The sequence below is a fragment of the Lynx canadensis genome, chromosome E1, assembly GCF_007474595.2.
Source record: "Lynx canadensis isolate LIC74 chromosome E1, mLynCan4.pri.v2, whole genome shotgun sequence".
In the NCBI taxonomy this organism is placed as follows: domain Eukaryota; kingdom Metazoa; phylum Chordata; class Mammalia; order Carnivora; family Felidae; genus Lynx; species Lynx canadensis.
Genome location: NC_044316.2, coordinates 45,757,436 through 45,779,970, shown reverse-complemented (window position 1 = coordinate 45,779,970; position 22,535 = coordinate 45,757,436). Strand labels below are relative to the sequence as shown.

General features: G+C 45.3%; 1 protein-coding gene, 1 long non-coding RNA gene and 2 other non-coding genes across 9 annotated transcripts in view; 1 reads left to right on the top strand and 3 right to left on the bottom strand.

The window, feature by feature from the left end:
* TEX2 (testis expressed 2) overlaps positions 1-14,959 on the top strand; it is a 106,075-nt gene extending 91,116 nt beyond the window's left edge. For 5 of the 6 annotated variants that reach the window (XM_030295940.1, XM_030295937.1, XM_030295936.1 and 2 more), the window contains 5 exons: positions 1,394-1,526; positions 7,368-7,493; positions 8,951-9,160; positions 11,382-11,502; positions 13,300-14,959. In XM_030295940.1, the coding sequence (XP_030151800.1) occupies positions 1,394-1,526; positions 7,368-7,493; positions 8,951-9,160; positions 11,382-11,502; positions 13,300-13,422 (713 nt within the window). In that variant the 3' untranslated portion in view covers positions 13,423-14,959. Of the gene's footprint in view, positions 1-1,393; positions 1,527-7,325; positions 7,494-8,950; positions 9,161-11,381; positions 11,503-13,299 lie in introns of those variants that run through there. The other variant, XM_030295941.1, reaches the window with a different exon arrangement.
* Positions 14,960-15,913: 954 nt separating this feature from the next.
* LOC115501918 lies at positions 15,914-16,046 on the bottom strand. The gene has a single exon (XR_003964968.1). It is a non-coding gene; the product is annotated as a small nucleolar RNA SNORA76 (small nucleolar RNA).
* Positions 16,047-16,075: 29 nt separating this feature from the next.
* On the bottom strand, positions 16,076-16,459 carry LOC115501072. Its single transcript, XR_003964716.1, has 2 exons — positions 16,388-16,459; positions 16,076-16,160 (listed from the first exon to the last, which is right to left on the bottom strand). It is a non-coding gene; the product is annotated as an uncharacterized LOC115501072 (long non-coding RNA).
* LOC115501899 lies at positions 16,242-16,311 on the bottom strand. Its single transcript, XR_003964951.1, has one exon. It is a non-coding gene; the product is annotated as a small nucleolar RNA SNORD104 (small nucleolar RNA).
* Positions 16,460-22,535: the final 6,076 nt, after the last annotated feature.

Sequence of the window (22,535 nt, the reverse complement as noted above, 5' to 3'; positions counted from 1 at the left end):
TGAACAATGGTTTTAGATTAGTTTCCTGCTTCCTTTCAGATGTTGTCATGTGTCTAATGAGGATCTATAAAGTTTATTAACATTTAAACACCCACATGAAGGATCACATTTTGATTGAAAGTCCATGAAGTGTTACAGAATCCTGAGCTGAAAAATCACAGCCTGGCATGTTCTATTGCCAAATCACAGAATCCTGGTGTAGAAGGTCATGAGATGATCCCTGTTTGCATTTTAGACTTCTGGTCAGTGACCACTTCTGTTGGTAGGCCATCCCAGTGACATTCCACAAAACTTAGATATGATCTCATTGACACTGGTATTTTAAACCAGGGTACAAAGTGGTTACCCCACTTTATCTGGATAATTCTGGGGCTTGAACATTAATTATTTTATTTCCATTACTAGGCAATTTCCAGAGAGAAAAGGGTGCTAAAAGTTTTTGTCCCTATCTTTATCATACTGAGCTCAATCTGGAGCATTTTCTGTGCTCCACTGTCCCACCAACATGAGATAATTTCAAGACAGTGGTTCTCACATGTGTCTTTAAAGAATAGCCCAGCTTTGGGGTGCCTGGGTGGCTCAGTCGACTAAGTGTCCAACTTCGGCTCAGCTCATGATCTCACAGTTCATGGGTTCGAGCCCCGTGTTGGGCTTTTTGCTGACAGCTCAGAGCCTAGAGCCTGCTTTGGATTCTCTCTCTCTCTCTCTCTCTCTCTCTCTCTCTCTCTCTCTCTCTCTCAAAAATAAATAAACATAAAAAAAAAAAAAAAGAATAGCCCCTCTCTTCTGCCTCATAACTGGCTGGGAATCAGCAGACTTTCTCCTGGCTTTGCCCTGGGTCAAGTCATCTCCTGTTGGGAGTGTATTTTCTTACTAAATGTGAGAAGAACCCAGAGGACTGGATCCTTCCAATGCTGACAGGTTCGCTAAGGTCACTGTGACCGTCGTAATGGATATTCACATGTTGGCAAGCTGACAAACGCTTGAACCATTTCCAGGAGCTTTTCTTCGTGTGACCTCCCCTTCCCTTGTATGCAGTGTAGTACAGGCGATACAAATCTATAGACTTTCAATGTGATATAAATTTTTTTTAACTTTTTTTAATGTTTTATTTATTTTTGAGACAGAGAGAGACAGAGCATGAGCCAGGGGAGGGGCAGAGAGAGAGGGAGACACAGAATCCAAAGCAGGCTCCAGGCTCTGAGCTGTCAGCACAGAGCCTGACGCAGGGCTCGAACTCATGGACCGTGAGATCATGACCTGAGCCGAAGTTGGATGCTTAACCGACTGAGCCACCCAGGCACCCCATCAATGTGATATAAATTTTTATACTGTCATTGATAGTCCTGTTTTCCTGGGGGGAAAAACCTTCTGTTTTTTGCCCTTTCTGCAGGACTCTGGATCGATTTGGGAATGTCCTACAATGGGTCCTTTCTGATGACTCTCGAGACCAAAATGAATTTGACCAAACTGGGGAAAGAGCCTCTTGTTGAAGCCCTGAAGGTTGGAGAAATTGGCAAAGAAGGGTAAGGGGCCATATGGATTTACCAATCCAACCCTGGGGAACCAACCTCTCCCTCTAGCATTTGAGAAGCAGCTTTGATGTGTAGTGGCCTCAGATGTTGGGTGAGCTTCCACGAGATTGCTTTTGGACCACAGAGGATTTCAGGGAATGGTTCCTTAGTTTCGTCCCCCAAAAGCCGTGAGTCCCCACCTCTGCTCAGCACCTTTTGGCCTCAGTGCTGCTATTGGGGGCACAGCATCGATTATCCAGAAAGCATCACTGAGTCAGACCGGCGGGGCAGGTTCATCTGCACAATAAAATGTTCTGTGAAGGGAATCGTTCGGAAACGTCCTCCTTCCACCCACAAACAGCAATGTGTGGGCAATGCGAAGGTCCCTGGGGGGGTCTATCTGCTGTAATCACAAAGTCAGAATTATTTATAATAAGATAATTGATTCTGTAGCCAAGAGGGTGCTCCTAAAGTGTTTTGAGATGTATTTTCCCTAAATAATACAACATTGATTTGCTTAGTAGTAAATTCCTCTCTTTGTAGAAGACGCTGCATCTGCTGCCCAGTTTGTCTGATTGAGTAAATATTTCAAATCTGTGCGATAGTTAATGAAGGTTGATTTATTTTTTCCTTAGATGCCTAGAATGGATAAGCTGGAACTTATACATTTCCATACCCCTTAAAAATGACTGCTTCTGACTGAAAATGTAAATTTGATTATTGTTTTTACCAAACTAAAAATGCTAAGTGGAGTCTATTTCTCATCTGTTTACACCTTTGGTGTGGAATTGACAGTACAATGACAGGAAAACCCCACAAGGACCCACCTTGTCAGGGTCTGAATATGAGACACAGACTCTTAGATTTTTGTTCAGTTATGCTGACCTAATGATTGTATTCATACATGTGGTAACAGTAGATGGGGGGGGGGTCTTGCATTTGAGAATGTGCTTTTACTTACTCTGATTTATCCAGGTTACTTAATGAAATGTTCCTATTTTAATGATTGGAAAGTTTCCCCTGCCGTATGCAATCTAACCTGTATCTGTGCTATTTTCCTTTCATTTTTCTGCTATTTGTTAAAATGTATTTGGATTCGGCAATCTGTGGATTGTATTTTCTGGTGAGTGGTGTTTATTAACTCTCCATGTAGCATTTCATGCCCTGTAGGTGCTGAGTCTTGTTTGGTCTCGTGTGACACCACTAGGAAGCTTGTCCTTAACATGTTCCTGGACGTAGAGGCTCAGTTTATAGACCTGAGAGGATTGAGGTCAGGGTATTTAAGAGGCTTTCCTGGGAGGGAAAATCTTGCCAACTTCCCTGATTTGAGTTGCTGGGCGTTTGATCCAATCAGACTCAACTTCCTGTGCCTGGATGCCCCCACCCCACTGCCCTGCACAGCTGCACTATCAGCCATCCAGCCTATGAGATGAAGCAGACTCTGGGCAGAAGCAACCTTGAAAATGAGGTCTAACTACACAGGAGCAGGACAGAGCAAACTTCAGTCAGAACCTTGTGGAAGGAGACTGTTCTGGAAACAGCCCTGTGCCCAGCACAGAGCTGCTGGGACTCCAATAGAAAGGGAGGTCTTGGGCAGCAGATGAGACCCCAATACATCCAAGTCCCTGAGATCCTGGCCACTTAGGTATTCCATGAATGCTGTTACTCACGTGGCTCTCTTGGCACAATCTCAAGTTCATAAGCCCTGGCTGAACAGGTGGACCTGTTTCTGAGTAAGCAGTGTTTCACTAGACTGCATGAAAAATCTCCTCTGCTCTGGGAATACGATGGTATTTGTCTGTAATATACTTAGAAAGTACCTTTTTTTTTTCCTAGTAGAGACTGGGATAAATGTTTTGCTTCTTCCTGTGAGGGTGTTAAATATGCTGACGTGTAATGGGCTGTCATTTAATTTTAAAGGCAAGGAAAACACGCATTCCCAAAAGTGCTTCATTTGGGAGAAAAAGGCCTGGAAAAATGGACCTTTAGCCTTTTCTTTTTTACATAAAGGACCCCTTTTGGGGAATCTGAGAGCTCTGGATCCTTCTCCCTGAAAATGCCCACTCCATCTGGCTCACAATTTCTGAGTGCACTGAGAGCCTCTGAAAGCCCGTCCATAACTAAGAACCTAATCCCACGAGTGATTCTAGAGTCCACTTCTTCACTTCCTCAGTCATGAGCATATTGGAATCACCCTGAGTCTAAATACCGAGGAGAGACGGACGTCAGTGTACATGGTAGCTACTGTTGAGCATGCGATCTTTGGTACCGACGTTTCCCTCCACAGTGAATCTCGCCAGAGATTAGGCTCTGGCGGGGCCTCTGCTTTGTTTCACCACCTTCTTCGGTCCCCCTTCAAGTGTGCAAGTGATTGTGCCCCCGGGGGAGTCTCTAGAAGATGCTGCTCAACCTGTGGGAAGTCCTCCTTACTGGTAGAACGTTTGTTCATGTCCTCACATTATTACCCTGAAGATGACAGTGAGAAATTGAAATCTGTGTGGCTTTATTCTAGTGAAGCCCTTTCTCTTTGAAATATGTGTAGACTTTATATTTTTAGGCATTTTTCCTTCAGTCTTGATTTCCCAAATAGCCATCCTGTGGCACACTGTCATTAACGTAACTCTGGGTGATAATGTGCTCAAAGTGGAATTCAGGTAGCTAGCTGAGCGGCCATAACTGTATTCGACCTGAAGAGGCCCAGAGCGAGTCAGTAAGGGAAACATCCTACATGTTGGCCGCTGTCTAACGGAACCGTGGCTTTGGGGTAGGGCATGTCCTATAGGGCGCTCAACCTGTTCGTGCGTTACCCTTGCAGCCTGGGTCCGGTGTGCAAGTCCCCACAGGGAGGCCCCTGTGACCTCCATATTGGGTCACTAGTCCACAGCGTAGCCCGGACCACCACCACCCCGAAGCCCCTGTGTTTTGGGAGCCGAGTGCCTGCAGCCCACACTGTGACTCGGTCTAGCTGGGAGGGTGTGTGCACGCGTGTGTCTGTGGCAGATGCATGGTGCTGATTTCACTTAGAGAAAGTGAACACGTTCTCCGGTGCGTGGCCACCTCACCGGGCTGCTTAATGTAACTATGCAGCCTTCACTTAAAGCATTCTTTGGAAGCTGCCTTTTAGGACTGCCTCCAGAGCCTGTGACATTCTTTTAACTGTTCTGAGTATCAGCGAATCATCCTGCTTTGTAGATGGATTGGATCTTAGAGAAATTGCTAGAAGTTGTTCAGGGGTGATGGTGATCTTGAGACCAAGAAATAAGATGTTTGGTCCAAGATAGAGTATCAGTGATAAAATAATTCATTTTTTCTTATGTGTCTGGCTCCAAGCACGTATCCAAAGATTTTTAGCAGAGGCAGCAAAACTAGAATTAGCCCTTTAAGGCGGCTCTTTGAAAGGATGTCATACTCATCTGGATTCTGAGGTGTGTTTTAAAAAAACTAGGCTTATTAACGTTCCAGCACATCTTTCTATTTTTTTTTCAATGTTTATTTTTGAGAGAGACCGAGCATGAGTGGGGGAGGGGCAGAGAACCCAAAGCAGGCTCCAGGCCCAGAGATGTCAGCACAGAGCCTGACACGGGGCTCGAACCCACGGACTGCGAGATCATGACCTGAGCTGAAGCCAAACACTGAACCGACTGAGCCACCCAGGTGCCCCCCCCAGCACATCTTATATAAGAATGTGCAGTGTATCTTTCTCTGAAGTTCATGCTGACATCACGAGATCATAAAATTCATGTTGAGTTATAAAACTAAATATGAGCCAAACAGTTACATGTTTAGTTAGTAAGGATTGGGTGCCACGTTGGGGTAACCGTTTGGTCAAAATCAGAATTTTATGTCATCGATCCACTTGCACTGATATGGCACTGTCTAAATTATTAACTTCAAGCCGCAAAATTTATCCTGTGCTCTGTCCTGCAGAGGATTAATTTGGGAACCCGAGAGCTCTCTGCAGTGCTCAGCCTTTGGCATCTTTTGCCTCAGGGCTGGAGGCTGCCAGATGACAAATACCAGTGGGGAACAGGAGGGGCTGGTGGCTCAGCAGGTTTCGCTGCGGTCACAGATCTTGAGGTAGCTTTTTGTGCTGCGTGGAGGGGGAGCAGGCTACCTGCGCTGGCGGGACACAGACTCCTCGTCTGAGGGCACATCTAGAGCCAGGAAGCAGTCCTCGTACCGATGGACAAGTGAGATGGGTTTCTCAGATGGTTGTGTTATCTTGGGGACTTGCCTCCCTGACTTTCCTCATCTCAAGACCCAATTTATAGGCGTTCTTGGGACTAATATTTTGCTGCGCACATTTTATATAAAAGAAGATCTCTGTGAGGACTGCCTAACCAGGGAAAGCTCTGAAATGGCTTTGCGACCAGTGAACACCCATAGCATTTCACGGACTAGCCAGGACTCTAACGGAAGGAGGAAGAAAGAGTCAGTTAGGTATTGTCTCCATGGTCAGGGACAAGAGGCTTTTGTACGTGCACGGGGAGTTTCCCTTTAACTGTACGCAAGCCTGTTGGTGGAACGGCTGGCTCTAATGTTTCAGAGCCGGGGTCGGGGAGGATCCGGGTGTCCTGCCAGGGAGGACACTTGTGAGGTCCTCTTACAGTCAGGCTCCTGTTTCACAGGGTGGAGATTTCAGCTCCACCATTCTAGCTGGGGCCTCTGCTGGGCCTTCAAGTCTGCACGAGCGTGTGTGCTCTGCCCTTGGGTGCCCTTGGCCACTTTTGGCCAGGAGATGACTGCCCCCTGTGAGCATCGGAGGGAAACCCCGTAGGGATCACACCTGTAGGGATTGGACCTAAGCTCTGCTGCCTTCCCAGTAATTTTGTCCTTATCAGAAATGCAAGGCTCTGCTTTGTGACCATTTGGTTTCTTAGTAGTGTTCAGAGACTACTCTGTCCCTCGTTGGCTTCATCCCAATCAAGTCTCCGAGCCTCAGAGGTGAGCCCTACCTGTCTGCCTCTCTGAAGCAAAGCCGCCATCCAGGGAGGGAGCTGCCTTTTGTGGGGCGAATCCCGGCCAAGAACCCCCCCCCCAGTGCCATTAGAGTGGCCCTCGCCACTGCTAGTGATCTAGTAACCCCCATGCCTCTGGAAACTGAGTATCCCTGGAAAGATTAATGGGGAACGTTGCTCACTGACGAGGCTTTGTATCACTTTCTTTTTTTAAATGGTTTTTAAATTTGTATTTCTCCGGGCAACTTCCTAGGCTCTCCTGTCGGTTGTTTCCTAGAGTCCCTTGAGGTTTGTCCCTTGCGATTGTTGGCTTTTTCTGTGGCCTTTAGGAGCTAGAGCAGGTATGGGATAAGACACATAATTTCACTAGGAAGGAGTCTTGAGTCAAAACTAATCTGGAGGTAACTAAGGCAGAAAGCATCAGAGTCACTGAACTCAGGCAGAGCCCAGGGACTTGCCTAAACATCCCCGTCATCCCGTCATGTGTGAGAGGAGGTTATGTCGCCAACATCAGCTGTCACCTCACCCTTGCAACCATTGTGCTTTCCATCCATCCCCCCGCCCCCCGCCCCCCGCCCCGCCACTTGGCTACTGCTGCACTGTCGATGAGATCACTGCATTTTGTGTGGACGGCATCACACTCCCACCACCTGTCCGGACGCATGCACAGAATGGAACTCTTGAGCCCCAAGTCCTGTGCTGCTCTCAGGGCACTTGGCACTGAAGAGTCTCCGGGTAACCTGACCAACCCGAGGGCTCTTGGATCCAGCCTCTTCTTTTCTGGGTGGGTTGGGAGAATGAGGACATGTTAGCGGTGATGGCGGTGGAGCATGTGTGTTCTCTTTCTAAGCAGAGCCTGAAGGGCAGGCTACGGTGGTGACTCTGCCCTGATCAGTTGCAGGCCCAGGGCGTACTGTCTGGCGGACAGTGATGAGGAGTCCTCCAGTGCTGGCTCCTCTGATGAAGACGACGCTCCAGAGCCCAGCGCGGGAGACAAACCGCTCCTCCCAGGGGCTGAAGGGTGAGTGGATCCAGCTTCCAGGGCTCCAGGGCTCAGGGCACCAACTTGGGTGTCCTATATAATCTTTCTTCTTCCTCCGTATTGAGTGAGTGACTTTTACATTAAGAACCCAGAGTCAGTGCTTAAAACTCCAGCCCCCACAGCAGAAAGACCCAAGAATTCTTTCCATAGCTAAGAAGATCCCCATCAAAATGGCTTTCTTGGGCCAGTGAAGAAAATTATTAATAGAGCATTGAAAGGCGTGTTTAGTGCAAGGAGCTTACACAACACCTCCCCCTAGTGCCCGATGGAGAGCATCGCTGCCCTCAGTTGGGTCACACTTTCTCATTGAGCTGCCGGTTCCTACGAGGCTGGAACATTCGGGTGATTTCTTTGGTGAATTTTGAAGACGTGGGCTGCTTAGCTGATCTTTTGGGTGATGGACTTCATTTTCGGGGCTCCCTTTGTCTGTAACTCGGACTGTGGAATAATAAGAATGCTTAAACAGCTTCTCTGTAAGGATCTTTTAATTATTCGAAGTGAGTCGAAGCAACTAAGATTATAAAGAAACCAGAGATTCAGAAGCATCTGTAAGAAAATATCAACCTGTTCACTTTTGAGATCCTACAGAAGTTGGAGAGAATCCAGACGTGGAAGGGTCGATACTAACACTTGGGTTCATTATTTAAAAGCTACCCTCTTGACCTTAAGAATGACTGCTTTTCCCTACACATATACACATACTCTTCCTGGCACTCTGGAACTCCAGAGGATTTTAAAAAGCAAATACCCTCTCTCCTTAGGGCAACCCTATGGTTGATAGGACCTGATACAAAAGCTTGCTTCGTGGCCTTCTAGCATGCCACCTGAGGTAACATTTTTCTTTAGAAAAAAGTTCTAAGCCCTTTGAAAAGTAGTTGCCACTGAAAGTTGGTATGCCATCACCTAAAAGACAATCAGTTAATGACTGTGTTTTATGTCCCTGTCAGATGCAGCACGATTTCCTATTTGCTGTGTAGACATGGGGAAGTTTCTCTAGGAGAACTCGGGATTTATGTTCAGTAGTTGAGGGCTGTTGAGGAGGACAGGTGGGATGCCTTCTCTGCACTGTGAGAACTTTGTCTCTCCATTGGTCAAGACTTTGGTCCTGTCTGATGTCTACACCTTCCCTAATGTAGTGGTTTCTCCACTGGAGGTTGTTTTGCCCACGAGGGGACATTTAGCGATGTCTGGAGGCAATTTTTATTATCATGACTGGGGGAAACATGCTGTTGGCACCTAGAAGGCTCAGACCAGGGTGCTGCTAAACATTGTACGGTGCATAGGACAGCCCCCACCACAAACAATTACCTAGTCCAAAATGTCAGTAGTGCTTAGGTTTGGAAACTCTGGTCTAGAGTAAGGTGAACGAAGAACCACAGAGGTTTTGTGTATGAAGGAGCAAAGTTTATACTGACATCTGTGTCCTTCATTTAAAGGTATGTTGGGGGTCATCGAACAAGCAAGATTATGAGGTTTGTTGATAAAATTACCAAGTCAAAATATTTCCAAAAAGCAACAGAGACAGAGTTCATTAAAAAGAAGATTGAAGAAGTCTCCAATACCCCCCTGCTGCTCACTGTGGAAGTGCAAGAATGTAGAGGAACCCTGGCGGTCAACATTCCACCTCCCCCGACTGACCGAATATGGTGCGTACAACCTGTTGCGTGGCCATAAAAATCCAGCCTGCGTACCCTTGACATTGTGGAAAGTGCCCTCTGGGCAGAAGCACTTACACACGTTTTTCATGGAACCTTAATGTTTGTCACAAATCCAATTCTTTGTTCTGTGAACGGTTCATTCACATTTAAAGCTTCATCTTCACATGTTTCTATTCTCAGTCTTCCTCCTCTCTAAAGCCAGTTCTTTCCGCCAGTTAGAAGAGCTGCCGTCTGTAGAGCTCTTACTCTGTGCCTGGCCTGGGGTGTAAGTGCCTCACAACATCCTGCAGAGATAGGTACCACTGTTATCCCTGCTTTACAGAGGGGGATCACGCATTCCGCAGAGGCTGAGGTGCTTAGGGAAGGCTCCCTGGGTTAGAGCGAGGTGTTAAGGAGTCAGAACCTATGCACTTGGTTACTGTGGGAGGAGGTCTATCCGAGGAGTTGTCATCGAATGAACTAGTGGCCCTCAAATCAAACTGCACATCACAGTCATCTGGAGACTCGTTAAAAACGGAGATGCACCCAGCCCCCAGGATCCATAGCATGGAGAACTAAGCCAGGATTGAGAACCGGTGAAATGTCCTATTCATGGATCCAGCAGAAGAACATCACTATCTGTGAACTGCAGCTTAAAATTGACATTCCAGGGGCGCCTGGGTGGCTCAGTCGCTTGAGCGTCTGACTTTGGCTCAGGTCATGATCTCGCAGTTCTCGAGTTTGAGACCCGCATTGGGCTCTGTGCTGACAGCTCAGAGCCTGGAGCCCACTTTGGAGTCTGTGTCTTCCTCTCTCTGTGCTCCTGCCCTGCTCACACTCTGTCTCTCTGTCTCTCAAAAATAAATAAACATTAAAAATTTTTTTAAAAGATTTATCAGAAAATTTTTTGAATTGACCATTTGATGAGGATGCTGGTATTTCCCAGTAAAAACTTTAAAATACCTTTTTTAGGTTTTATTTTTAAATAATTTTTTAAGTGTATTTCTTTATTTTGACACAGAGAGAGAGCACACCCATGAGCAGGGGAGGGGCAGAGACAGGAGAGAGAGAATCCCAAGCAGCTTCCACACTCCGTGCATGAGCCCAATACAGGGCTCGATCTCACTACCATGAGATCATGGCCTGAGCCAAAATCAAGAGTTGGATGCTTAACTGACTGAGCCGCCCAGGCACCCCTAGATTTTATTTCTAGAGAGTAATATTTCATTGTAAAAAAAAAAAAAAAAAAAAGGAACAAATGAAAAAAAAGGGGTAAAAAATCCTATAATCTTATCATCCCAAAATAACCACTGTTAATATCTTACTGTACAGTCTTCCAAACCTAAGAAAAAAAAAATTTTTAATAGTAAGAGTTGATACAACATACCTTCACCTACGTAATTTCATGCTTTAAGATGTATCGGTTACAGATGCCACTGCTCAGTGGAAGATGAAATTAAAGGCTTCTGGGATAGTGCTACCCAGTACATTTGTTATTAATCCAGAGATAAGTATAGATCTTGAGAGTGTTTAGATATGTTTATAGCAATTTGATGTTTTTGTTGTAGTTTTTAAAACATTGGTCCATGCCAGGTGGAAGTTTTTAGGTAGTTTGATAGCACACAGTCTCTTGTCTGGATCCTTTACCAACAGTGTGAGTGCCAGTCAGCTCCACTGGGAAGCCTTAATAAGCATGCTGTAGAGGATGGAATGAAAAGCAGGTTATAGAATGTTCTCTGTTTACATATGCATATTAGGAGTATGGGGGAAATTGACCCTGCTTCTCTCAGTGGTCCCGTCTTGGGGATAAGATTCTGAGAGAAGCAGTATCTTTCACTTTCTGCTTTATACATATGTATATTTTGGGTTTTGTAATGCACATACACTATCTTTATTAAAGTAGAAACGAAAGAGATCCTTGCCATTTCAGGAGAAGCAAAAGACCAGAAAACAACGCCCAGGTCACAGACTTTTCCAGTGGTGCTTCCTGGCTCTCCCAGTTTGTCAGAACTGTTCTCAAATCATCACAGCCCTACACATGGTCCAGGGACGTGGGAGCTCGCAATTCCTATTTGCTGCCTTGAATCATTTTTAGAGGGGGTGTTCAGAGTAAGAGAACATTCACATGGGGAGAAGCCCTGGGTACATGAAGAATGTTTGCTGTTGGTGCTTGTCTACTTCCTTGTCTGCCTCTAAATGCAGTTGTTTGCTACTTGTCTTCTCCAAAAAGGTATGGTTTCCGGAAGCCACCATATGTAGAGCTGAAAGCTCGGCCAAAACTTGGAGAGAGAGAAGTGACTCTAGTTCATGTGACAGACTGGATAGAGAAGAAACTGGAACAGGAGTTTCAGGTAAACGTGTGGTATCATCTGGTGTGTGTTTCACACGAGTCTCAAAGCTCAGGGCAGAACAGAGGTTCTGAATTTCATTTGGGTCAGGATCCTCTTTCGAGAATCTAATGAAAGCTATGGACCCTCATCCCAGGAAAGTACGTGTTATGATCAGACAGGCATAACATCTTAGGTACGATTTCAGAAACCCGGAGCCTCAGCCACAGAACCCTGTTGAGTAGTTCAGAGGAAACCCGAAAGTTGGGTCCACTAAGCCAGAGCTCATTCTCCAAGCCTGTTTTCTGCTTTCTGCCACCAAAGGAAATAATGTAGCCGAGGCCCTGGGATGAGCTATATCTACCAAATTTTTATCAGATATTCGAGGTCTGTCAACGTTTTATGGATTAGCAAACAATTTACTTTGAAATAAATGTCACCGTTTGAAGGAGACCCATATTTTTGCAGTGGTATGTTTTGAGATACCGCCTTTGAAAAATTATGTTTTTATTTAAAAGCTATGGATTAGGGGCACCTGGGTGGCTCAGTTGGTTAAGTGTCCAATTTTTTTATTTAAATGTTTATTTGTTTTTGAGACAGAGCGAGACAGAGCATGAACGGGGGAGGGGCAGAGAGAGAGGGAGACACAGAATCTGAAGCAGGCTCCAGGCTCCAAGCCGTCAGCACAGAGCCCGATGCGGGGCTCGAACTCACAGACCGTGAGATCATGACCTGAGCCGAAGTCGGACGCTCAACCGACGGAGCCACCCAGGCGCCCCAAGTGTCCAATTTTTGATTTCAGCTCAGGTCATGATCTCACGATTTGTGAGATCAAGCCCCGAGTCAGGCTCCGTGCTGATAGCACAGAGCCTTCTTAAGATTCTCTCTCTCTCCCTTTCTCTCTGCCCCTTCCCGGCTCGCATGTGGTGCGTGTTCTGTCTCTCTCTCTTTCTCTCTCAAATGAGTAAACAAAAGCTATGGATTAACTTTAACTGAAAACCAATTTCTGGGAAGCTTAGTATTATCACCAAGCAGAAAAGTAGTTTGAACCTAGTGAGAGGAAAGGCAACCTTTAGGTTTTTTTTTTCTTTTCCCTAGAACCTACAATAGGAATTAGAGTGGGTTATCTCTTTCAGGGGTATTGCAGTACAAGGGGGAAAAGAAAGGCCAAGGGTCAGAGATTGGCTCCTGGTATTTTTGAGGCAAGTTGGGAAGTTGACAGGTGACTGTTACACCCTCCCATAGCCACCTTTTTTTGCTTTTGTAAGAGGGCATTACTGAAGACTGAATGCATTGCCAGGATTCACTTGCATAAAATTAGTTTATAAACATGATAGTCAAAGTACCATCATTATCAATCGCTGATGATCCTTCACGTGATCATTATGGTAGAATTTCTTTCATATATAGCTTTGTCTGGTTCTGGTGTGAAAAAAAATTAGCTTACATTTTTTTGCTAGGGTTTAAGTGAATAAACTTACTTGGAATATGTGTTCTGGACGCAGTAATTTGGAAATATTATGAGCAACTTAAGCCAGTCCTCTTAAAGTAATGGTGTTAAATATTTATGAACTCATGAGTAGTTTTATTATATGTACATGAAATCAAAGGCTGCTTCTGCCTCAGACCTGTGTTCATGCACTGTGATTCCTCAACTATTTAAATGTGGCAGAGGAATTAGTTTAGAATGTGCACGAAAAGTTGGTTCATATGTACATTTAAAACTTATCTGAAACTTAAAATTATCAGAACAGAGTAGAGCAACAGCCTGAGGAACCCGAGCATCCTTCCACACGGCTATTCTTTAATTTCTTTCTACAGAAGGTTTTTGTCATGCCAAACATGGATGATGTCTATATCCCCATAATGCACTCAGCCATGGACCCTCGCTCCGCTTCCTGCCTCCTCAAAGACCCACTTGTGGAGGCTGCTGACCAGCTGTGATGGGTGAAGATCTGACCTTCCCAGTATTACGAGATCTGGCTCAAAGTGTGGGGTTCTTGGCTGCCATCTGCGCTGTAGCACTGGTCTGCCCTTGTGCCGCAGCTTCTGCCCTCTGCCTGCCGGTGCCCATTCCACTGTGCGGTGTCATTCCACGCATCCGGGAACTGGTGTCTGCACTGCCTGCTGCAAAGCTTTGACTCAGCAAAGGGACTGTGGAAGAATGACCACGGTGGATCCAGAGGTGACAGGTGACTCACACCATGGCTCCAGTGTTTGTGGCAGCGAGAGCACAGTGCGAGCAAAGCTTACAACTGGAAGGCCTTCTTCCCCTTGCCCCGACTCCTCCAAAGCTTTTCCTCAGGCAGCCAGTGCACAATGGAACGTTTTTGCACTTCTAGTCCATAGGTGACACAGCCCTCCACGCTTCCAGAGAATGTCTGTTCGGGAACGTGAGCGGGGTGGGGAGTGGAACTTTGTGAACCATTTCACTGATGATAAAGAGATACGCGTAGCAACTTACCTTTCCTATTAAATTGTGCGTTTTGGAAGCAAGTAGCCATAGAACATACACACACTAACATCCTATCAGCTGGGGTGGGGACAGCGAGATTTATGTGAACATCAGGCAAAGCCATGAGATCAAACCATCCCAAGCCTTCTACCACTGAGGTACAATCACCTGGTTTCTAACTAATCCCAAATGTTTTCCTGAGACATGAGGGTATGTGAAAATGTCAAATACTGCACATAAAGAATTGGGGTAGGGGGCGGAAAGCCAGAGCAAGGTCGATCTGGCACTTCCTACGTGCTCTGTGCTTTCTACAGGCCGTCTAAATGCTTTGTCAAATCTAACTGGTTCGGGATGTTTTGAGGTTATGGGCAGTTTCCTCTTCTGACAGCCAAAGGCGAGAACTCTCTACCACCTTTGAGAGTTGAGACCAAGTTTTGCTCAACATTAAACACTACGTTAGCTCAGAACTCACGTGACCTTTCTTTAACGTTGCCAATCTTATTTTGTGCATTTGTGTCAGAAGGTCTTAGTTTACAAGTTTGGGGGCTCCCTAGTTGTATCATTTGCTTTGAGAAGTACACTTAAAACACAATTTTTTATTGTTTAAAAGCTGCATTCAACATCAGAACTACCATGGGTAACTTTTGATGACTTACATCTGTGGACAAAGCTAATCGTGGTTTTTTAAACAGCACCTTGCCTGAACCTGACTTTAAAGAAATTAATATATTGAAAAAATATATCTGAACCCTTGACTACTTTAATCGCACCATTAAAACATTTGACTTAAATTATTTGATCATTCCAGTCGGTGTACTGTTCTGATTTCTCATTGTGTAGGCCGATTTGCCTGTCAGTCTTGTTCACTGGTCTATTAGAATTTTTGTGCAATAACTAAAGGCAAAGGACTAGATGCACTACTGTGTAGATTACACGAGTCCCCTGTTGCACTTAACCGAATAGTATGTGGGGATTTACAGTCGCTTGCGTTGTTTCACAAAATAAATCTCTCAATGTCAAATACTAGATAAGCATCTAAGTTATTTCTACTGAATCCTTTTTAGGTAATAGGGAGACAATTAAGCAGTGGGTACAGGCCACTTGGGTCACTCAGCTGCCAAAGCAGCTTGGATTTCCTGGTGACCACCAGGCAGGTTTTCTAAACTGCAAGGCGGTCCTCACCACACCGAGGGAGCGGGGCGCCCGGCTGGCTAAGTAGGTAGAGCATGTGACTCGATTTCGGGGGTCGTAAGCTCTAGCTTCACCTTCAGTGCAGATTAAAATCTTTAGAACAAAATCTCCCTCTCCTGAGGCAGACCGTCTTGCTTCCGTGCACCCTCAACAGCCTAGCAATCCTGTTAACTTGGGGACCCCTGCGGTTATTACGGCCAAAGCAGTTGATACACTGCACTTGTGCATCCTCGGCCTTCAACATGTGCTGCCTTGTACTCAGAACTGATGCACATTTCCCCCAAACCCAGGGGACATCGCTACTCCCCTATCTGGACCCGGGAGGAGTGTGCGTTTACTTAGGTGCCTGCCGTGCCCGGCAATGCAGAAGATCGAAATTCTCTTCCCAACGACCTTCTTGAGGCTAACTGGGACACATTAATTTGTCCAAGCTTTTATTCCCATGCTTGGTACAGTATCCAAGTAAGCAGTTGGCCCTAAATGGTATTCTCAAATAGATCACTGCCACACCTCAGCCAGGTGTTATTCTTGCACCATCAGGACCGAAACCAGTTCCTGTCAAGTACACCGCGGTCCTTAAACTGCTCAAGGCCACGTACTCCCCTCCCTTCAGGGCCCCACCCCCCACGCCGCGGTTAACCTGCAGGTCCCGATAATCACGGAGAGGACAGGACTTCCACAAAAGAACTAGGAATGTGCGGGAAACGGAGTAGCGGGGCCTATAGGATCCCCGTAGTCTCTCCAGGGCACTTCCCACAACGTCGCCTACCCCCTTGCAGCCGGGTGCGGACGTGTGGCTCGCGGTTAAAAGGGCCGCTGGCGGAGGACCGCGCGGCCCCAGTTATGCGCAAGCGCGTGCTCTGGCGCTGCAGCCTGACCCCCGGCGCCACGCGCAGGCGCGGCGGGGGCTCAAAGGCAGCGCGTCGCGAAAAGAAACACCAAGACCAGGGCTGGGATCAAACCATTTTATTCAAAGGCTTCGGGGAAAGGTCGAAGGGGAGTAAAAGGTGATCTACGTTCTCGGCCCGGCAGGAATCTGCAAGAACGATAGCAGTGGGTTAGAGGACGTGCGCCCGCAGGTCCGTTCCCTCCCCGCCGCCGCCGCCGCGGAGGCTCGGCTCAGACTGTAGTTCGCATCACCCGCGTCAGCAGTCTAACACGTGCGTTTTTTGGCATGTCATCACTGCAGGCCGCCCGCGACCCACCCGGCTCCAGGGCCCGGAGACCCGGGCCTAGGCGCCAGGACCCACCACAAAGCCTCACCTCTCGAACTTCACAGTCGCCGAAAGACTGAACGCTACCCCGCGGAGTCTACTTAAAGGAGCTGACAGGAGGCTGTTGGGCGGGCTTTACCAGCATTAACCAATAGCAAGTCAGACTTCCGGTCACGTGCCAGTAAGGTCGCCTAGGGCTCATCGGCTCTCGCTGAGTCCTCCAGAGTGTAGAGTGGTCACTTGCTAACCATAGAGATAGGAGTGAAAAAAAGACCGAGAGTCCTGCAGCGTCCGTAAATTCTGGATTTCTTTCCGAGTCTACGTCGCTGGCTTGTAATTAGCACATCTCGCCACGGTACGCGGAAGGAACGTTTACAAACAGAACCCTACTAATGCGTCACTTGTTTGAGACATTCTGTGCCAGGAGCTAGGCTAAGAGCTGAGCGTATAAAGGTGACAATCTAACCTTGTTCCTGAGTTCAAAGTAACCTGTTTGGGTAAAAAAAAAAAAAAGCCTATGTTTGAAAGTAGGGTGTGTGCAACCAAATCCTGAACTTGTGAGGAATTTGTTGGATGACCCTCGGTTTCAGGAAAATAGGAATATTCAAAAAAGCTGTCGTGAGGATTAAATGGATTATTGTCAGTTGCCTGGCACAGGCCGAATGGTAAACAAATAATTGTTTTTAAAGGGCTGGTGTGATGTGGAAAACTTATGTGAGTGCAGTGCTTTAATAAATGCTAAAATAGGGGCATCTGGGTGACTCAGTTAGTTAAGCATGGGCTTCACCTCGGGTCATGATCTCCAGGTTTGTGGGTTCAAGCCCCGAATCTAGCTTTGTGCTGACAGCTCAGAACCTGGAGCCTGCTTCGGATCCTGTGTCTCCCTCTCTCTCTCTCTGTGCCCCTCCCCTGCTCACTCTCTGTCTCTGTCTCTCTCAAAAATAAACACTAAAAAAATTTTTTTGAAGAAATTTTTAAAGAAGTAAATAAATGATAAATGGTAAAATAGAGCTGTGAACAGCCTCCTGTGGAAGCTCAAAGGAGAGAATGCCGAACTTTGGGAAAATCAAAAATGCCTCTAAGTATTGAACTCATATTGTAAGGCAGGCACACTATTCACTACAGTTCACCCTTGAACAGGGAAGGGGGTGGAGGAGGTGTTAAGGGTACCCACCACACAGCAGTGGAAAATTCCTGACTAAATTATGAGTCCCCCAAAGCTTAACTACTAATAGCTTGCTGTTGACAGAAGGCTTATGGATAACATAAACAGCTAATTAGCACATATTTTGTGTGTTATATGTATCATATACTATATTCTTACAACAAAGTAAGCTAGAGGAAAGAAAATACAAAGAAAATCCTAAGGAGGACCGGGTGCCTGGCTCAGTTAGTAGAGCATGTGACTCTTGATCTCAGGGTCATGAGTTCAAGCCCCACCTTGGCCGCGGAGCCTCCCTAAAAAAAAAAAATAAATAAAAAAAAAAAAATAAATCATACAGAGAAAAATACATTGACAGTGCTGTATTGTATTTATTGAAAAAAAATCCACAAATAAGTGCACCCACGCAGTTGAAACTCATGTTGTTCCAGGGTCCACTGTAGCAGAGAATAAGAATATGGCCTTGCCCCCTAAGAGCCTGATTTATCAGGAGAGAGAACAGTAACCAGTCACAATATCTGGTTATCTTTATTTCCTTTATGTTCCCTTTGAGAATTGTTTTCCTTTTTTCCTCCTAACATAATAAGGAAAATGTAATAAGAAAAGCATTTCAACCTGAGTTTGTAGGTGAATGGTGCTCTTACTTTCATTATTTTCTACATAGACTTTCGCTAAATTGAAAAATTCCTCTTTGACCCAAAGTAATAATTATTTTGGCAAGTGTTTTGTAACTTCTATGTGGTTATTTTTATCGCTGCTTAAATTTTTGTTACTATTTTCAGCAGTTATTACAATTGTGATACAGTTTCTACATTAGGAAATGAGTCAAAGTTTTCTTTGTGGCCTAGAATGGGATCTGTTTTTACAAATGTTCCACAGATTCTTGAAACGAAGATGTTTTCACTAGCGTGTACAAACATTGACATGAAATATTTATTAATGCAACATTAACTGTGTTGTAATTACATTGACCAAATGTCTGTTTTATACTTGATCGGGAGTATATGTGCTGTCATTGACTGATAGTGATGTGTTAAGATTATGCTTCAAGTACGAAATGCTGGGGAGGATGCAAAGCAACAGGAACTTTGCTCCGTTACTACTTGGGAATGTAAACTAGTTACTTCCATTTTGGAAAAGAATTTGGACAGTTTCTTATAATTTACCCAAGAGAAGTGGAATTTTATGTTCACACAAAATCCTGTACACAAATGCTTATAGTAACATTATTCATAACCCTTCCAAAGTAGAACCACCCAAAAGGCCTTCAATGGGGGAATCTTAAGCAACTGTGGTACATCCATACATCTGAATGCTACCCAGCAATAAAATACGATGGAGTACTGATACGTGCAACACTTGAAAGAATCTCGCAGGCGTGATGCTGAGTGAAAGGAGCCAGACTCAAAAGATGCTATGATTCTGTTTATACGATATTCCAGAAAAGAGAAAACTATAGGAACCAAAAACAGATAAAAGACGTTCCAGGAATTGGAGGTGTGGGAGCGTTTGACTACAAAGGTGCAGCATGAGTGCTTTTTGAGGGTGATAGATCTGCTCTGGTTTTTGTTAGTGTTTTGTTTTCACAAATAGGTACATTTGTGTGGCCTCCCCCACAATCAAGACACACAACATTCTCATCACTCCAAAATGCTTCTCTCCTGCCTCTTTGTAGTCAGTACCCACCCCCTTCAATCACCGGCCCAGGCAAACACTGATCCATGTCTGTTATTACAGAATAGCTTTGCCTGTTTTTGGTGTTCTTGTAAATGGATTCAGTTTGTGATCTTTTGCCATCGGACTTCTGTCACTTAACCTAATGTTTTTGAGGTCCATCCTCAAATACTGATATTGATATTGTAACAGTAGTGCCTTCCTTTTTGTTGCTCAGGGGGATTTCATTGGACGAACATGCCAGTTTGTTTTTCCATTCACATGTGTACAGGATTTGAGTCGTCTCCACTTTGGGGCTATTATAAATAAAGTGGTTACGAACATGAGTGTAGAAGTCTTTTTATGGACATTCATTTGCATTTCTTTTTAGGAAGAAATTTTAGGAACGGAATTATTAGATCATCTGATAAGCATATATCTTTAAGCTTATAAGAAACTACCGGGGGCACCTGGGTGGCTCAGTCAGTTAAGCATCCGACTCTTGATTTTGGCTCAGGTCACCATCTTGCGGTTCCTGGAATAGGGCCCTGTGTCGGGCTCTGTCCTCACAGCGCGGAGCCTGCTTGGGATTCTCTCTCTCCTCACGCTGCCCCTTCCCCAAGTGCACATGCATGCTCTCTCTCAAAATAAATAAATAAACATTTTTAAAAAAAGAAGAAGAGGGGCGCCTGGGTGGCGCAGTCGGTTAAGCGTCCGACTTCAGCCAGGTCACGATCTCGCGGTCCGTGAGTTCGAGCCCCGCGTCAGGCTCTGGGCTGATGGCTCGGAGCCTGGAGCCTGTTTCCGATTCTGTGTCTCCCTCTCTCTCTGCCCCTCCCCCATTCATGCTCTGTCTCTCTCTGTCCCAAAAATAAATAAAAAAACGTTGAAAAAAAAAATTAAAAAAAAAAAAAAAAGAAAGAAGAAGAAACTGCCAATCTATTTTCCAAAGTGGTTGTACCATTTTACACTCCCACCAGCAATGCATGAGAGTTCTCGTTATTTCAAATCCTAGTCAGCACTTGGTATTGTCACTGTTTCTAATGTTAGCCATTTTAGTAGATATGTGGTGATAGCTCGTTGTGGTTTTAATTTACATTTTTCTGATGACCAAAGATGTTGACAATCTTTGCATATGACCATTACTGTATCTTTTTTAAAGTGTTCAGATATTTTGCCCACTTTTTTTTTAACATAAAATAATTACTTTTATTTAAATTTTAGTTAACATACAGTGCAATTCTGGTTTCAGGAGTAGAATTCAGTGACTCATCACTTACAAACAATACCCAGCGCTCATCACAAGTGCCCTCCTTAGTATCCATCACCCATCTAGCCCATCTCCCACCCTCCTCCCTCCATCAACTTAAAGTTTGTTCTCTACTAAAATAAAACTCTTCTTTGGTTTAGAAGACACAGCTTGATAAAGTCAAATGAGTTTAATGGTTCATTTGTTTTGGGGCAAATCAGCTTCAGAAGACTTTTTGCCCACTTTTAAAAGTGTTTTCTGATTAATGAGTTATATGAGTTCTTTCGATCCTTTTTCACATATGTGTATTGTGAATATTTGCCTTTTTATTTTCCCAACAGTGTCCTTCAAAGAGGAGGATTTTTTAATTTTGATGAAATCCAATTTATCACTGATGGGTTTTAAGCAAAAGAGTGACAGGTGGACTTCAAACTCCTTGTGACATTCCACAGTCCAGATTTATCTCCCCCTTAAGAATAACATGAGCTACTAACAATGGCATGCCTACCACAGGCAAGGCACTCGACAAATTTTAGCTCTAATTCTCGGGACAGTCCCGAAAGGTAGGGAATGTTATTTCTGGTTTTTAGCTCTAATTCCCGGAGCAATCAGAACCAGGGCTCAGAGAGGTTGAGTAATTTGTTTATACTTGCACAATTAATAGATGGCTAAGCAGAGCTGCGATTTGAACTCATAACAATATGATTTCAAACCTTATACTCTTTGGTCACTATACCATGCAATCTCCTAAGGGCCACCCTCTGTTTTAGTGAAAACCATTTCTTGTTATCTGAGAAGATTGAGTTCATCCAACATTTATACCTACACACCTCACTGTTGAGAGAGGATTACTAACCTCCCATACTATGAACCACCCAGTGAACCAAGGGACCGGGAGCCGGAAGGGCAGTGGGGAGTCCTAACCCAGAACAGTAGGTGGACCCAGAAGTTGTACAGAAGACGTGAGACCCAAGTCCCCAGGAAGAGAGTCAAGAGTACTAAGTCTGGAGGGGCCTGAAGTGAGTGTGGAGCAGGGGTCCTGGTAAATAAGAAAGACACCAGCATATGGGGGTTGAAAGAGAAGACAGAGAACACCGTCTAGAACAGTCGTCCAGCCAGCATGGTAACTTGCTCAGATGTGGCTGCCATCGGTGTGTATGGGTGGAGGGAGGTGTGATGTGTGGAAGCTGAGAGGAACCCAAATCATCCCGTGTGATTTCCCCCAACTTCCCTCTTCGCCACCTCAACATAACACCCTTCTCTCTGGTCTCAGAAGATGTGGCCTCTCATTCACTTGCTCTTCCAACAAACACGTTAAAGTCCCCCTTCCGTGCTTGATCCTGTTCTGGGCATGGGCAGCATGAATGGGAAGGAAACGGTCCCCATCGTCAAGTAGCCCACAGTGTAGTTGAGGGTAAAAAGAAAACCCCTACATTTTATCCCTCTTTCAATCCCCTTCAGCCACAGTCTTCCTCAGAGTGCAGGTGCTGGTAGGGAAGAGAAAAGGAGAAAGAAAACTCCGCTTTACTGATGGTTGGCCATGGGCCGGGTGTAGTCATACGCAATGTTGATTTAGTCCTCCTAGAAATACTGAGTCAGCATTTTAATCAGGGTTTATTGGTTTTGAGGGATGAACCCAACTCGAAGTAGCCGACTGGCCTGGAACATCCGAGGTGGCTCACCTAGATGGCTCACAGCTGGTGCTGGCCTGCAGGGAGCTCAGCTGGAGATGTTACTTAGAGCAACTCCATTCTCCATGTGCCCTGAGTGTGGCTTGGGCTTCTCCCAACATAGCAACTAGGCTCCCAGAAGGAGTATCCCCAAAGTAAGTGTTCTAAGAGGAAGGAAATGGAAGCTGCCAGTCCTCTTAAACCTGGGCTGGGAAGTCCCTGAATGTCACTTCTGGTGAAAACCAGTCACAGAGCCAGCCTAGATTTGAAGGAGGAGAAACAGCTCTTAATTAATTAGTTTTTTTTTTTTTTTTGGCTTAATTATTTTTTAAAATTTTTAAATTTTATTTGAGAGAGAGAGAGCAAGTGAGTGAGGGGCAGAGAGAGAGAATCCCATGAGGGGCAGAAAGAAAAAGAGAGAGAGAGAGAAGTGGGGCTCACTCAAGGTGAGGCTCATGTTTTC